Raw genomic sequence first — 15,883 nt, forward strand, 5'->3', positions numbered from 1 at the left:
CAAAACACGTTTTGTGTTAGAAAAAGGGATATAACAGCATGATGCAGTTGGATACGAATATGAAACAAAATATCACCTTAGTACAGGGGTTCCCAACCTGGGGTCCACAAACCCTTTGCTTAATAGTGGTGGTCCATGGCATAAAAAGGTTGGGAACCTCTGCCTTAGTAGATCAATTGTCACATGAAACAAACTTATCTGCGAAAGACATTACCTAGTTGCTGGCTTCGCAGCTGTAAACATGTAACCAGAAGCGATAAGGCCTCTCGAGCAATAAGAGTATCTTTGGTGGAGACAGAATGCTGCTTCACACATATGCCGGCATGTAGTGTGGTTGATTCACCCTCACTTCCAGTACTGCACGTGCTACCTGTAGAAAATTTATTTAGACGTGTTATTTCACCCAAGGGGTTAGATTAGATTACACCCAAAAGATTAGATTAATCCAACATAATCTGGATACTAACACAAGGAAATCTGCAGATGCTGGAAATTCAAACAACACACACAAAATGCAAAAAACACACACAAAAAGCTAGCCTGGCCTGCTGTGTTCCACCAGCATTTTGTGTGTATAATCTGGATACTATTTTGTTAATCTAAGAAACCCTGCTTTTCTTATCCACTATGCCACAGAATCCTTTTTTTCAAACTAGGAGGCATTTAACATGCAAAGTATGTCAAATTATAACTATTAAACCAGATTTAATACATATAACCGTAGCAATTCAATCATTATAAGGTCACACTCAAAACAGAATTTATCATTAAAACTGATAACTGTACATAGATCATATTTAAGTGCGGAGACCAGAGTGTAGTCAATGGGATTGTGAGAATAAAAGAACATGGTATTGTTATTGATTTTTTTTCACATGTAACGAGATACACTGAGAAATTTTTGTTTGTGTGCTTCAGTCAGATTAGTTCACACACAAGAACACTGAGGTAATAAAAAGAACAATGCAGAACAGTGTTACGATAACAGGAAAAAAGGAGACAAATAAAGTGCAAAGACGTCAGCATGAACCAATCCACGATCACTACCTCAATACTTTACTCTCTTTTTGCACTATATATAATTGTAATTTCTGCTTATTTTATGTGTTGCACTGTACTATTGCTGCAAAACAACAAACTTCATAACATAGGCCAGTGATATTAAACCCGATTCTGATTGGGAATGTAGAGTTCATCTTTTTTAGCGGTCCATTCAAGAGTGTCCTATTTTGCTGTTATAAGATTCTGGAACAGACCTTTTGCACCTTAAAGATGACCTTCTGAACTCAGAATTGGTCTCATCATGGCCATTACACCATATTGTCCATCTGTACTACCTCCACAATGATAACACCATATTCTGAATTCTGTTATTTGCTTTTCCCTGTAGTAGCTCAAAATACTTGTTATGATTTGTACATATGGCTTGGAAAACTAAGTTTTTCCACTGTATCATGGTACATGTGACAAAATAAACCAATATCAATGATAATAGCGGATTAAAAGCTATACTTGAGCCCAGTGGCACATTCTCGCAAGCTTTTGTATCTTCTGCCCGATGGAAGAGAAGAAAAGAAAGAATGGCTGGGGTGAGAGGGGTCAAGTTAGGATAGGGCAAGTGTAAAATAAAAAGGTACTTGATGATCAGGATAGACTTAGCATATTCAGGTGTTGTGTTGTTTCTCTTTTTAATAGGGGTACCCGAACCTTGGGTCCACAGATCTCTCAGTTAATGGTAGGGGTCAGTAGTATTAAAAAAAAAGGTTGGGAACCCCTGTTCTACAATTACATTCTATCTAAACATTGCTGTTCATCAAATAACAAAATTAAATTTTTCTCCCCTACCAGAAAAGTGAACTGCTGAGTGCATAAACATCGAAGTTTGAAGGGAGAAACAAATCAAAGGGTATAACTGCAAGAACAATATTGGGAAAGCTCTACAATCATGTTACTTCCAAATCCACCATGACTACAATAGTAGCTGTGGACACAACCGAAAAATAAAGAAAAGGATTCAGAGAACTGTGAAGTAACTCATTTTGTTACTTCTGTCAGAATTTGCACAGGTTATCATAGTAACTGAATGTTCATAAATTATCCACCAAAACAGATTTTCATAACTTGTCTTCATATCTAATTTGTCAACCAATTACTCTGGTAATCTGCAAAAGCAAAACAGTTAGTAGATGATAACGCTTAAACAGTTTGAAATATGCTCACCTGAACTGCTGAGTCTATTCCGAATACCAACAGAAAATAAACAATTGGTACTCTCTCGAATTGGCTGGCAGCTCCCCACCAGGTCAAGACGTCCAGCTGCTGCTGCCCAAGTCAGTCTCATGAAACAGGCCACTGTTGAGGTGAAATCATTCACATCCATTGTCTGCAACACAAAAATTAAATGTGTTTGGTCAGCATATCAAAAATACACAAGTCACACCCTGACTGAAACTGGACCAAATGTTGGCACGAGACCAGTCACTTTAATGGAAAAGTCAATGTTCAGCAGTTTCAAGATGGCAGTTACAATAGTTCAGTGCTTGAGCAGAATTAGCAAAATTACAGGATGAGCTCAATGACAGACTCTGATTTTAAGCAAGAGCTGTTGGAAGATTGTAATCCCTAATTATATGAATGAAGATTCCTAATCTGGAAATTAGACTGAAAACAAAATTAAAAGAAATCTTTTCTTAGTTCTTGTGTAAGAATGTTAAGTACAATGATAATATTTCCATTCTAAGTTTGAAGCACACTTTACCAGGTTTACAGCTGGCCCGTGGAAAGGAAATAAAACTTTGAGGGAACACATCTAGCTCATATCATTAAATTCCCATTAAACATGCTGCATTTTCAAAAGATGAATACCAGTAAAATTAATGCACAAATATTTGTGTCATAAATTGTACTCAGTAAAAATAAGTGTTCCTGATTTGACTTGCCTGTATTGCCACTCTGGCTGCAGGTATTATTTCCTCAATTCTTATCGATGACCGATCTGATGTCACACTCATCTGTCTCATTGTTGATTTTTCTTGCCCACCACACATTGACAGCTGCCGACTGGTCTGCCGACTAACATTACGAAATGGGCGCGAGGACAGTGCTTCCATTCCATCTTTAAGGAAATCATCATCTAATGTAGAAGGCATGGTCTGGCCAACTAGCAGAAACCTGAAGAAGGAATCGTTAGCATGGTGGATTATAGCGGGTATGAAGAGTCTCAAAAGTTGCAAATGTTATCCGAAATAATCTCATGCCTTTATTTTCATAGATTGTGGCAAAATCCATGTTGGATGTACAGAGAGCTATAGTAAATTGATCTATATCAACACAAAGCACAGCAAAAGCTAAATATTCCAAATTATACCTTGAAAGGTGTAACTTTTTCATTTTGTTTGGATAGTAGTTTATTTCAATCTTTTAATGTATATGTTAAATAAACTGCACTGACCTTATGCAACCCTGCTGAGGAAGGTTTTGTGACAGCCTTTCAAGTTAAAAATTTGAATTCTCAGGGGAGAACATTGTGTTCCTCACTGTCACCGCCAATGGCTAAGACTGACTGACAGGGTTGAAGGAGGAAGATTGCAATAACGCATTCTAACAGTTCCACCTTTATGAATTTTCTTCCAGAGTTAAAACTGGAGAAAAGTTCAAGCACCTTTTGAAAGATTATTTTTCCTTATACTACTTGACTTGCTGTGTATTTCCAGCAGTTTGTTTCTGAAGACATTAGGAAATAATAAACAACAGAAGGTTGTTTCAAATGGCTAAAGGGACAAAAGCCAGAGCACACTAATTTGAACCCATCACCAAAAAAATTAGAAGGCAGATTACAAAATCTTCCCTTCCATCATCAGATTTCTGAACAGTTCATGAATACTATGTCATTATTCCTCCTTTGCACCATTTTACACAAACCTCCCAATTGAAGCTTTGACCAGCCATCAATCTGGAGGTCAGAAACTTGAGAGGACAGATTTTCACTCAGTTTTGCTGAACGACTATAAAAGGCAGCAACTTGCAGTAGTTTATGTTGTTGAGCTTTAACCAGCGACCAATCAGCGTTTGTGATTGATTAGCAAGAACAAATTAAAGGAAGGTGGGGACAAGCAGAGCAAACATTGTGGAATGGACAGAGTTGGAGTGGAGATTTAGAGACTTTAGCTCTTCGAGGCTTCAGTGAAGAGAGACTTCAGTCAGAGAAAGCAAAAAAAAAGAGAAAAGCTGTAGATAGAGATTTTTTTCTTCCCCACATTTTTTACATTTGTTCAATTACAACAGTAGAGATACCAGGCAGGATAGTTGAATGCTCCCCTTACAAGATGTGGAAAGGCAGGGATACCTCCAGTGTCCCTGATGACTACAACTGCGAGAAGTGCATCCAGCTGCAGCTTCTAACAATCTGTGTTAAGGAGTTGGAGCTGGAACTGGATGAACGCTGGATCATTTGTGAGGCTGAGAGGGTGATAGATAGGACATATTAGAGAGGTAGTTACACCCAAGGTGCGGGACACAGGAAACTGCGTGACGGGAAGGGAAAAGGGGTTAAGGAGCCAATGCAGAGTACATCTGTGGCCATCCCCCTCAACAACAGGCATGTCACTTTGGATACTGTTGGGGTGTGGGGCGGGGGGGAATGACCTAGCAGAAGGAAGTCACAGCGGTAGGGTCTCTGCACTTAGTCTTGCTCTGTAACCCAGAAGGGAATGGGAGGGAGAAGAGGCATGCTATGGTGACATTAGTGAGGGAACGAAAAGGACATTCTGTGGGCAAGAACAAGACTCCCAGATGGTATGTTGCCTCCTGGGTGCCTGGAACATCTTGGATCGAGTCTTCAGCATTCTTAAGTAGAAAGGTGAACAGCCAGAGGTCATGGTCCATATAGATACCAATGACATAGGTAGGACAGATGACGAGGTTCAGCAAAGGGAGTTCAGGGAGTTCAGTGCTAAGTTAAAGAGCAGGACCTTCAGGGTTATGGTCTCAAGATTGCCACCTGTGGCACCTGCTAGTGAGGCCAGAACTAGGAAGATTATACTGTTTAACGAGTGGCTAACAAGTTGGCATAGGAGGAAGGGCATAGATTTTTGGTTCATCAGGCTCTCTTCCAGTGAAAGTTGGACTTGTAAAGAAGAGAGACTGTTCGCATTTGAACTGGAGGGGAACTAATATTCTAGCGGGAAGGTTTGCTAATGCTGCATGGTGGGGTTTAAACTAGAGTTATTAGGGGATGGGAACCAGAGTCCCAGAACATTTAGTGGAGAGGTTGTGGAGACAGATGTTGGTAAGACCTCAGACAAAGTCAGGAATTAAAAGGTTGAGCATGGTGCAACTTGTGTTCTGAGCTGAGTATATTTCAATGCAAGAAGTATTGCAGGAAAGGCAGATTAGCTCAGGTCATGGATCAATACCTGGAATTATGAAATTGTATCCATTAGGGAGAATTGGTTGCAGGAGGGACAGGATTGGCAGCTCAAAATTCAGAGGTTCTGCTATTTTAGATGTGACTGAGCGGGAGGAATTAAAGTTGGGGGGGGGGGAGTGTTACTAGTCAGGGAAAACGTCACGGCAGTGCTCTGTCAGGACAGACTGGAGTATTCATCTAGTGGGGCATTATTGGTGGAACTGAGAAGTAAGAAAGGAATGACCATGTTAATGAGGCTATATTACAGACCACCCAACCACCTGAGGGATTTAGAGGAACAAATTTGTAGAGAAATCACAGACTGTTGTATGAAACAGAAGGTTGCATAGTAGACGCATAGCAACTTTCCACATATTGACCCTGAATCCCATTCTGTAAAAGGACTAGATGGGATTGAGTTTGTCAGATGTGCTCAAAAAAGTTTCCTTCATCAGTACATAGAAGTCCCAATGAGAGAGTGTGTGATACTACATCTGCTATTAAGGAATGAGACAGGGCAGGTGACAGAAGTTTGTGTAGGGGAACACTTTGCATCTAGTGACCACAATGCCATCAGTTTCAAAGTAAATATGCAAAAAGGTAGGTCTGGTCTGCAGGTTGAGATTCTAAATTGGAGAAAGGCCAATTCTAATGCATTAGAAATGATCTGTGAAGATCGCGATAGGCTGTTTTCTGGCAAAGGTGTACTTGGTAAGTGGGAGGCTTCAAGAGTGAAATTTTGTGAGTACAAAGCTTGTATGTGCCTGTCAGAATAAAAGGTAAAGAGAACAAGTGTAAGGAATCTTGGTTTTGAAGAGATAATGAGGCCCTGTTTAAGAGAATAAAGGAGGTGCATAGCAGGTATAGGCAAGTAGGAACATATGAGGTGCTTATGGATTACAAGAAATGTAAGAGAACATGTAAGAAAAAAATCAGGAGGGCTAAAAGATGGCATGAGGTTGCTCTAGTAGACAACATGAAGAAGAATCTTAAAAGAGATTTTACAGATATGTTAAGAGCAAAAGGATTGCAAGGGACAAAATTGGTAATACATGTGTGGAGCCAAAACAGATGGGGGAGAGCTTAAATACATTTTTTTGCATCTCTATTTAGTCAGGAGATAGACAAGAGCCCATGAAAGTGAGGAAAAGTGGCATCAACTTCATGGACCCCATACTGATTAAGAGGAGGTGGTGTTTGCTATCTTGAGGCAAATTAGAGTGGATAAATCCCCAAGGCCTGACAATGTGTTCCCTCTGACTCTACTGGAGGAAGGTGCAGAAATTGCAGGGGCCTTAACAGAGGTACTTATATCATTCTTAGCGACAGAAGAGGTACCAGAGGATTGGAGGATAGCCAATGTTGTTCCGCTGTTTAAAAAAGGCTCTAAACGTAAACCAAGAAATTATAGGCCGGTGAGTCTGACATCAGTTGTGGGAAAGGTATTGGAAGGTATTCTAAGGGAACTGATATATAAGTATTTGGGCAGACATGGACAGATTAAGGATAGTCAACATGGTTTTGAGTGTGGCAGGTCATGTCTAACCAATCTTATAAAGTTTTTTTTGAGGAAGATACCAGGAAAATGGATGGTGTCTACATGGACTTTAGTAAGGCATTTGACAAGGTGCAGCGTGGGAGGTTGGTCAAGAAGGTTCAGACGCTCGGCATTCAAGATAAAGTAGTAAATTGGGTCAGCTTTGTGGGAGAAGTCAGAGTGGTAGTAGATGGTTGACTCTCTGACTGGATTGCTGTGATTAGTGGTGTGCTGCAGGGATCAATGCTGGGTCTGTTGTGGTTTGTCATCTATCTCAATTATCTGAATGATAATGTGGTTAACTGGATCAGCAAATTTGTGGATGATACTAAAATTGGGGGTGTAGTGTAACAGCAAGGAAGGCTATCATGGCTTGTAGAGGGATCTGCATCAGCTGGAAAAATGGGCTGAAAAATGGCAGGTGGAATTCAATGCTGACAAGTGCAAGGTATTGCACTTTGATCAGACCAACCAGGGTGGGTCTTACAAAGTTAACGGTGGGGCACCGAGGCATGTGGTAGAGCAAAGTAATCTGGGAAGACAGGTCCATAATTCATTGAAAGTGCCTTCACAAGTAGATAGGGTTTTAAAGAAAGCTTTTGGCCTTCATAAATTAATGTACTGAGTACAGGAGATGGGATGTTATGCTGAAGCTGTACAAGACATTGGTAAGGTCTAATTTGGAGTATTGTGTGGAGTTTTGGTCACCTAATTACAGGAAAGATGTAAACAAGGTTGAAAGAGTACAGAGAAAATTTAGGAAGATGTTGCCGGGACTGGAGGACCTGAATTATAAAGAAGAGATTCAATAGGTTAGGACTGTATTCCTTAGGACATAGAAGATTAAGAGGAGATTTGATAGAGGTATACAAAATTATGAGGGGTATGGATAGGGTAAATGCAAGCAGGCTTTTTCCACTGAGGATGGGTGGAACAATAAGCAGAGTTCATGAGTTAAGGGTGAACGGTAAAAAGTTTAAGGGGAACATGAGGGGAAACTTCTTCACTCAAAGGGTTGTGAGAGTGTGGAATGAGCTGCCAGCACAAGCGGCGCAAGTGGGGTTGATTTCAATGTTTAAGAGAAGTTTGGACAAATACATGGATGGTAGGGGTATGGAGGACTATGGACCCAATGCAGGTCAATGGAAGTAGGCAGTTCAAATGATTTTAGCATGGACTAACGCCCATTTCTTGATGTACTACTCTCTTACAACTTGTTTACTGTATCTTGCAGTAACTTTTGTCTTGCTCTGTAGTAATGCCATAAACAACGAATTTCATGATACGTTAGTGATAATAAACCTGACTCTGGATTTTGGAACATAAAGCAGTATTACATTATTTGAGAACATATGTAAACACGTATCTCTTTCTTACTCACTATTCACTAAGCACCTAGCCAACGATGTAGATAATTCCATTCTATTTCAGTAGTACAGTGCACATTGGCCCTCACCTTGCAAGCTGTAGACAGATTGAATAAACTCCCTGCCTTGTCTCATAATCCACCTCAGATGGAATGGAATCTCGCTGCATAACGTTCACCACCAAACTGAAAATAATAAAAATAATCAAAAGGTATTTTATTAAATGTCAAAATGATTTCCTTTCAATTTGAAGTGGTATGATTTTCACAGGTGCATACTTGTCTGATTGAGCATCTGCAACAACCTGCAAAATAAGTTCTATCTATTATTTGCCTAACAGTAAAGATGCCAATTACTTAGCACATATGCCCACCAACATTTAATATTCTTTGATTCTCAAGGATCTTTTTATGAAGGAACTGAAGGAATTACATGGTAAATATAAATTTCTTTATGCAATATGTACAAAAAGGCTACTCGGTGCAATTATCAGATAAAAAAGTCACAGAATGAGCCCAGTGCTTTGGAGGAAAATCACAAGTTAACAGCTGCTGTAACCATATTCTCTAATTGCATCTTGTGACAAATTCTTGAAAAGAGTTCTGGTACTTTCATCATACATAGATAACAAGCTATTTATATAAAAGTGGAACTAACAGAAAAAATAAATGCAATCGGGGAATTTGCCATTTGGCTCAATTCCAAATAAATTCCTGCCGATACTGAAGGATCAAAGAAAAAAAACAGCTTAAAAAGCTAATACTATGCTAATTGTAGTTTAAATCTGGATTAAGTTTTTACGGCACTTTAGCCCCTCACATGCTAAAACGTAACCATTTTAAAATGCAGTATAAGTACAATAAACAACTGTGATTTAAAGAACTGAATTTTAATAGTTTACTAGCATCTCTAAATTTTGGACGAAAATATAAGCAAGTTGAAGAAAATTGTCCATATACCACCAAAGACAAAGATTTGGTCTTATTGACAGATTTGCAACATCCAATCTGTCAATTTACTCTAAAGCTGAGCTCCAGAGTGCAGCAATATAGCCCGGTTTTGTTAAGATTCCCAAGGACTAACTTGGGGCATCACCACTTTGACCATGTACTAGACTGTATGGAGATGGATTTGAAGGCAAATTACTTAGAAAAAATAATTTTAATTATGTTTTTGTCAACTTTACTTCTTTTTATATTCTTTGTTAAAAATATCAATCAATTTAATGTGTTTTAAATGTACCTTACCAAGGGAAGTAATATCACTGCTGAGAGCACGCCACTAGAAATTGGAACGCTCCTAGCTACTAAGGTTAGCACTTTGAATCCAGATCGAGCGTGGGGAAGGCTACAAATGGCAATTCCATATCTGAACCTGACTTATAAGATTGGATCTATCATCTTTGTGATGACTCTAATTACCAAATAATTTGGCAAGAAATAAGAAATGAAACATACAAGCTTTGCTTTCTGATAAATAAAATGTAAAAAATTGGTAATGAATGAAAACCAGACTCAAAAACAAACCTTAAACCTCCTGCTTTCAGAAAATTTTCACAGAAGGATTTTGCACAGTTTCTTGCCATCTCATCATCTGATGTAGGCATCAGCTTAGAACTAAGAACCTGCACAAACAGAATAAATTCTAAATCAAGAGCTGCAATGTACATACACTCTTAACAGTCTGAAAGGAAACAAAAAGTAGAATTTTCAAATCAATTTCAAATCCTAATCCAAATGGAGTCTCAGATTACATTCTCTTGACTATCATCCTGTGGCATTAGCATCAACCATAACAAAATGCTTTGAGTGGCTGTTCATGGAACGCATTAAAGCCTTTCTCCTGGCTATGTTGGATCCTTTCGAGGTTGCTTAAAACAAATGATGCCATAGCCTCTGCCATCCACTCTGTCCTGTCCTACCTGGAAAATGGGGCCTCATATGCCAAATTGCTGTTTATACTCTTCAGTTCCACGTTTAACAACATCATACCCCAGAAACTGGTGGTGAAACTGTCCTCAATGGGTCTAAACTTTGTACTCCAGGGAGCATGAAGCACAAAATCAAATATCGCTGTGATGATTGTACGCTCCAGTATCAATTGTTTGATGACAATAAAGTAAAGTAACTGTAAGCAAACACCTCCCTCTGTAACTGGATCCTGGTCTTCTTAATAGAAAGGCCACAGTTAATTCGTGTGGGCAGCAATGTCTCTAGTCCCATTATGCTGAGCACTGGTGTTCCCTTGGCTGTATGCTCAGGCCACAGCTGTTCATACTGTTGATGCATGACCGTGTTGCAGGACTCAGCACAAACCATATCAAGTTTGTGGATGAGTCAGAGTACAGAGAGGAAATGAAGTTGCTGGTGGACTGGTGAAGAACAACAGCAACCCAAGTCTGAACATGCAGAAGACCAAGGAAATGATTGTGGACATTAGAAAGGTGTAGATGAACCATTATGCTCTGCGCATACATGGCTCCTCTGTAGACAGAGTTAAGTGCTCCAAGTTCTTGGGAGTTCAACATCATGTATGACCTCACCTGGCAACTTAACATCATCTCCCTGAATAAGGCAGCACAGAAGCGTCTCTACTTCCTGAAGAGATTGAGACAAGTGATTCTCTCCTCCCACCACGCCAGCTTAACTGAATTTTTCAGGAGCACTATTGAGAGAGTTCTGATAAGTTGCATCTCTATCTGGTATGGGAGCAGTCGAGCACTGGATCAGAAATTCGTACAAAGCACTGTGAGAATAGCTGAGAGGATCATTTAGGTCTCCATTCCATCTACTGGGAACATTTGTCAGCAGCACTCTGTACAGAGGCCCCTTAGTATTATCAACGATCCCTCCCACCCATCTGGCATCCTCTTTGAAATTCTACCATCAAGCAGGAGATTCCAATGCATAAATACAAGAGCAATCAAGATGGGAAACAGTTTCTTCTCTCAGGCCATTAGGCTTATCTCGCTTCGCCCAGGGGCAGCTCGTCCACCTTTGGTCCCCACCTGCCACCCAGCTCTCACCTGTAGGTCCAAGTAACCATTTGTACGTGACAGTGGCCACACCCCAGTACACCGCTTTGACAGGCGGGCTAAACCAGGTGAGAGTAGCTGGGAACCTCCAACCCCGGTGAGATAGGGAGTGGCCTACCCCAGCACGCAAAGCCAGTTCCAGCGGACTGGGCGGATGAGATCAACTACAAGATCCAAACACCAAGACGGCAGTGCTGCAACGCTTCATGGAGAGCAAAGAGCATGACAAGATACAGAAGGTGCCATGGCTATCCACTGCAGCCGAGGAAGTCCCTAGTTGTAACGATTTTTTCACCATTACACCAAGATTTTTGAGACCAAGAAAGTGGAACTGCCCCAGTGCCACAGCCTTTTCACTATAAAACTCTCCCTGCATAGGTTTACACCATCATTGGAAATGACAGACCACCAACATACACCACACATAATAAAACTTAAGGAACCTCATATAAACTTCTTATACCCAATTAGAATATACAGTAACTGATGTAACCATTCTGACTTGCACTCAAATGACTAAATATCTTTTCCAAAGTCATTATAAGTACATCTTGGTGCAAATCAAATTATTCTTTTGACATCATATTTAGAATACAGTGGATTCTGGTTAATTGGAGGAACTGCTTCCGTGGGACAACTTCCAGAGAACAAAAGCTAATGAAGAAAATAACCAGGATTCCCTTCATTTATTTGGGGCACTACGCTGCTTAATTTGGACAGACCGAACAGTTTCAAACTAGTGTCAGTCGTGTTCAGTTGTTTGGCTGTTAAGACACCACACAGTATGAACAGTGAACATTTTTAATATGGCATCAGTTCCATATGTGTTCAAAAAGCAGTAATTTTTGTCACTAATAGTTGGCAAGAAATAAACAGCAAGACAATTCAGAACTGTTTTGCTCACTGAGATTTCATGCATTTAAGCTTGAAAATGGTAGAAACTGCCATAGTGAAAATGAAATAATTTCACAACTTTAGCAAATTAGGAACTATGAAAAATTTGAAGGTATTGACAATCAGTGTTCGGACTTGAGGACTTAATTTGGTTTGGAATGTTGTTGTTTGCATGATTTGTTTTTACTTTTTTCATTCTCTTGTGCGTCGAGAGTTGTTTTTTTTTCTTTAATTGAGTTCTTTTGGATTTCATGCTTTATGGTTACCCGTGAGCAAACACATCTCAAGGTTGTTAATTTTTACATTCTTTGATAATAAATGTACTTTGAATCTTGAATCATCTTGAATGTAACAATGAAAAATAAGATTTGAAGGATGCATTTGTGAAGGCAGTCCATTATCTACACTGGGTGTCTGTACTGATTTTGATCAGTTACATTCAATCAAAAACACACAGCATTGTTATGTTGGATGAATTCTTCAGACGATGACTATTAGGAACTAATGCAGTTTTATAGTACTGGTAATATTCTAATTTGTTCTGTATTTCATTTACATAAATAAATTGTGCTCAGTTAAATGGTAGTTTGTCTTTTTTTTTAAACTATTTCCATTAAACTTCAGCTGATCGGGTTAGCCACTTAGTTGGGCCAAAATATATCGGCCATGGTGTGTCCCAATTAACCAGAATCCATTGTATAACCAAACTCTTTTCAAACTTCTGTGATCAGCATGAAATCAGGAATCAAATCTGTGGGTGTTTTTAAAATTTACCAAAACACGTATTATACAATAATTCTTCAACAGCTAATAGATTGGCATAATAAGTCTTACTAAATCACAAGAACAGTTCAAACCTCTAGGTTATAAAGTACTCTGAACGGGGACATTCCCGGTGCTGACGATCTAAACAGGCTCTCCAGAATAGTATTTGCACTAGGTTGATGCTGCTGCTTTGAAGAAAGTGAAGGCGACTTGGAAGTTTGGTGATTGGAATCGGTCAACAATGTTTTCTGCTGAATATCAAAAAGCCTCAGTTTAAAGGATGATACAAATTTTAAGCACTGTACTTTAAAAGTGAAAATAAGTTTAAAAGGTTTAACATATCAGGTCAAAACCTTTCAATTCAAAGAAAACTATTGCATTGAAGAATCACATCAAATAATATACTCTGGTTTCTGAAATGGAACTTGAAACTTCAACAGTTGGGCTCAAGTGTGCTAACACCAAGCTAGGTTGACAATCTGAAATAAACAGAAATTATAATCTAACAAACCAACTCAAAGCCAAATCAGGGACCATTGATCCACAGAAAGACCTTGGGGTGCAGGTTTATATCTCCCTGAAACTGGCAACAACAGGATAGGGAGGTAAAGACCATGTAAAGCAAGCTTCATTGGTCAGCATACCAATTATATAAAAAAGCTTTAAATTATGTTAACCTAGCTAAACCTTTGGTTAAGACTTATTTGAAATATTAAGTGCACCTCTTGTTGCCATGCTATAGGAAGGATGTGGAGGCTTTGGAGAGGGTGCAGAAGTCCGGCTGGATGGTTCCTGGATTGGTATGCATTAATTATATGGGGAAGTTGAACAAACGTACACTGTTTCCACAGGAGTGGAGACTGAGGGATGAACTGACATAAGCTTATAAAATAATGAGAATCATAGATACGATAAGCTGTTGGAGTTTTTCGAGGATGTAACCAGGAAGTTAGACGGGGGAGATCCAGTGGATGTAGTGTACCTCGATTTTCAGAAGGCATTTGATAAGGTCCCACATAGAAGATTGGTGGGTAAAATCAAAGCTCAGGGCATCGGGGGGAAGGCATTGACATGGATAGAAAACTGGTTGGCAGATAGAAAGCAAAGGGTAGCGGTGAATGGGTGTTTCTCAGAATGGCAGGTGGTGACTAGTGGGGTGCCACAGGGCTCAGTATTGGGACCACAGCTGTTTACCATTTACGTTAACGATTTGGATGAAGGCATAGAAAATAACATCAGCAAATTTGCTGATGATACTAAGCTGGGTGGCAGTGTGACGTGATGAGGATGTTAGGAGAATTCAGGATGACTTGGATAGGCTGGGTGAGTGGGCAGATACTTGGCAGATGACGTTTAATGTGAATAAGTGTGAGGTTATCCACTTTGGGAGTAAGAACAGGAAGGCAGATTATTATCTGAACGGTGTAGAGTTGGGTAAGGGAGAAATACAAAGAGATCTCGGAGTCCTTGTTCATCAGTCACTGAAGGTGAATGAGCAAGTGCAGCAGGCAGTGAAGAAGGCTAATGGAATGTTGGCCTTTATTACAAAGGGAATTGAGTACAAGAGCAAGGAAATCCTCTTGCATTTGTACAGAGCCCTGGTGAGACCACACCTGGAGTATTGTGTACAGTTTTGGTCTCCAGGGTTAAGGAAGGACAGACATCCTGGCTGTAGAGGAAGTGCAGCGTAGATTCACGAGGTTAATTCCTGGGATGTCTGGACTGTCTTACGCAGAGAGGTTAGAGAGACTGGGCTTGTACACGCTGGAATTAAGGGGATTGAGAGGGGATCTGATTGAAACATATAAGATTATTAAGGGATTGGACAAGATAGAGGCAGGAAATATGTTCCAGATGCTGGGAGAGTCCAGTACCAGAGGGCATGGTTTGAGAATAAGGGGTAGGTCATTTAGGACAGAGTTAAGGAAAAACTTCTTCTCCCAGAGAGTTGTGGGGGTCTGGAATGCACTGCCTCGGAAGGTAGTGGAGGCCAATTCTCTGGATGCTTTCAAGAAGGAGCTAGATAGGTATCTTATGGATAGAAGACTCAAGGGATATGGGGACAAGGCAGGAACCGGGTATTGATAGTAATTGATCAGCCATGATCTCAAAATGGCGGTGCAGGCTCGAAGGGCCAAATGGTCTACTTCTGCACCTATTGTCTATTGATAAATAGTCAAAGTCTTTTTCCCAGGGTAGAATGGTCAAATACCAGATGACACAGGTTTAGCATCAGAGATAAATGTTTAGAGAGGTGTGAGACAAGCTGTTCTTCATTATTAATTTACATACAGAATGGCAGTTGCCTGGAGGGGATTACCAAGGGAAGTGGCATCAAATACAATGCCAGTACTTGAGGTACTGAAATAAATACATAAAGAGCCAGAGAATGGGAGAATATGGACCACGTGTAAGTAGAATGGATTAGTTTAGATTGGCATGATGGTCAGTCTGACATGGCAAGGTGAAGGATCTCTACCTAAACTGTACTGTTTATATTCTATTTAACACATGTCCAAGTTTCTGCTGCGCGTTATGGGGCATGCAACCTCCTTTGATTCAATTATTAGCTTCTGTAAATGAAATATTTTGAATATTCGCAAACATTGCACAATGAACCATGTACTAACAACACACACACAAAATGCTGGAAATTCATCAAGGCAGGCAGCCTCTACAGAGGGGATTAAACATAACATTTCAGGTAAAGTCCCTTCTTCAGTACTGGTAAGGAAATAGGAGGGGGGGGGGGAGAGAGAAGAGCAGAGAGGTAAAAGGCTGAAAGAGGAATCTAATGGGAAAGCACAGTGGACCATTGGAGGGAGGTGATGGTAGGTGAGAAGGGCTGAGAGGGTAACCAGAATGGAAAAAGAGGAGAG

The 15,883-nt window shown here is 40.0% G+C and overlaps 1 protein-coding gene across 4 annotated transcripts in view; it reads right to left on the reverse strand.

Annotated features, from left to right (window-relative positions):
• The window catches only part of usp24 (ubiquitin specific peptidase 24), a 222,592-nt gene that overhangs the window by 96,276 nt on the left and 110,433 nt on the right, over window positions 1-15,883 (reverse strand). For 2 of the 4 annotated variants that reach the window (XM_073062880.1, XM_073062878.1), the window contains 6 exons: window positions 13,097-13,252; window positions 9,838-9,935; window positions 8,401-8,496; window positions 2,940-3,171; window positions 2,221-2,383; window positions 215-370 (listed from right to left, as the gene is read on the reverse strand). In XM_073062880.1, coding sequence (XP_072918981.1) covers window positions 215-370; window positions 2,221-2,383; window positions 2,940-3,171; window positions 8,401-8,496; window positions 9,838-9,935; window positions 13,097-13,252 — 901 coding nt within the window. Of the gene's footprint in view, window positions 1-214; window positions 371-2,220; window positions 2,384-2,939; window positions 3,172-8,400; window positions 8,497-9,837; window positions 9,936-13,096; window positions 13,256-15,883 lie in introns of all 4 variants that reach the window. The other 2 variants (XM_073062879.1, XM_073062877.1) reach the window with 1 other exon arrangement.

This window comes from Hemitrygon akajei, chromosome 12, assembly GCF_048418815.1.
Source record: "Hemitrygon akajei chromosome 12, sHemAka1.3, whole genome shotgun sequence".
Classification (NCBI taxonomy): Eukaryota; Metazoa; Chordata; class Chondrichthyes; order Myliobatiformes; family Dasyatidae; genus Hemitrygon; species Hemitrygon akajei.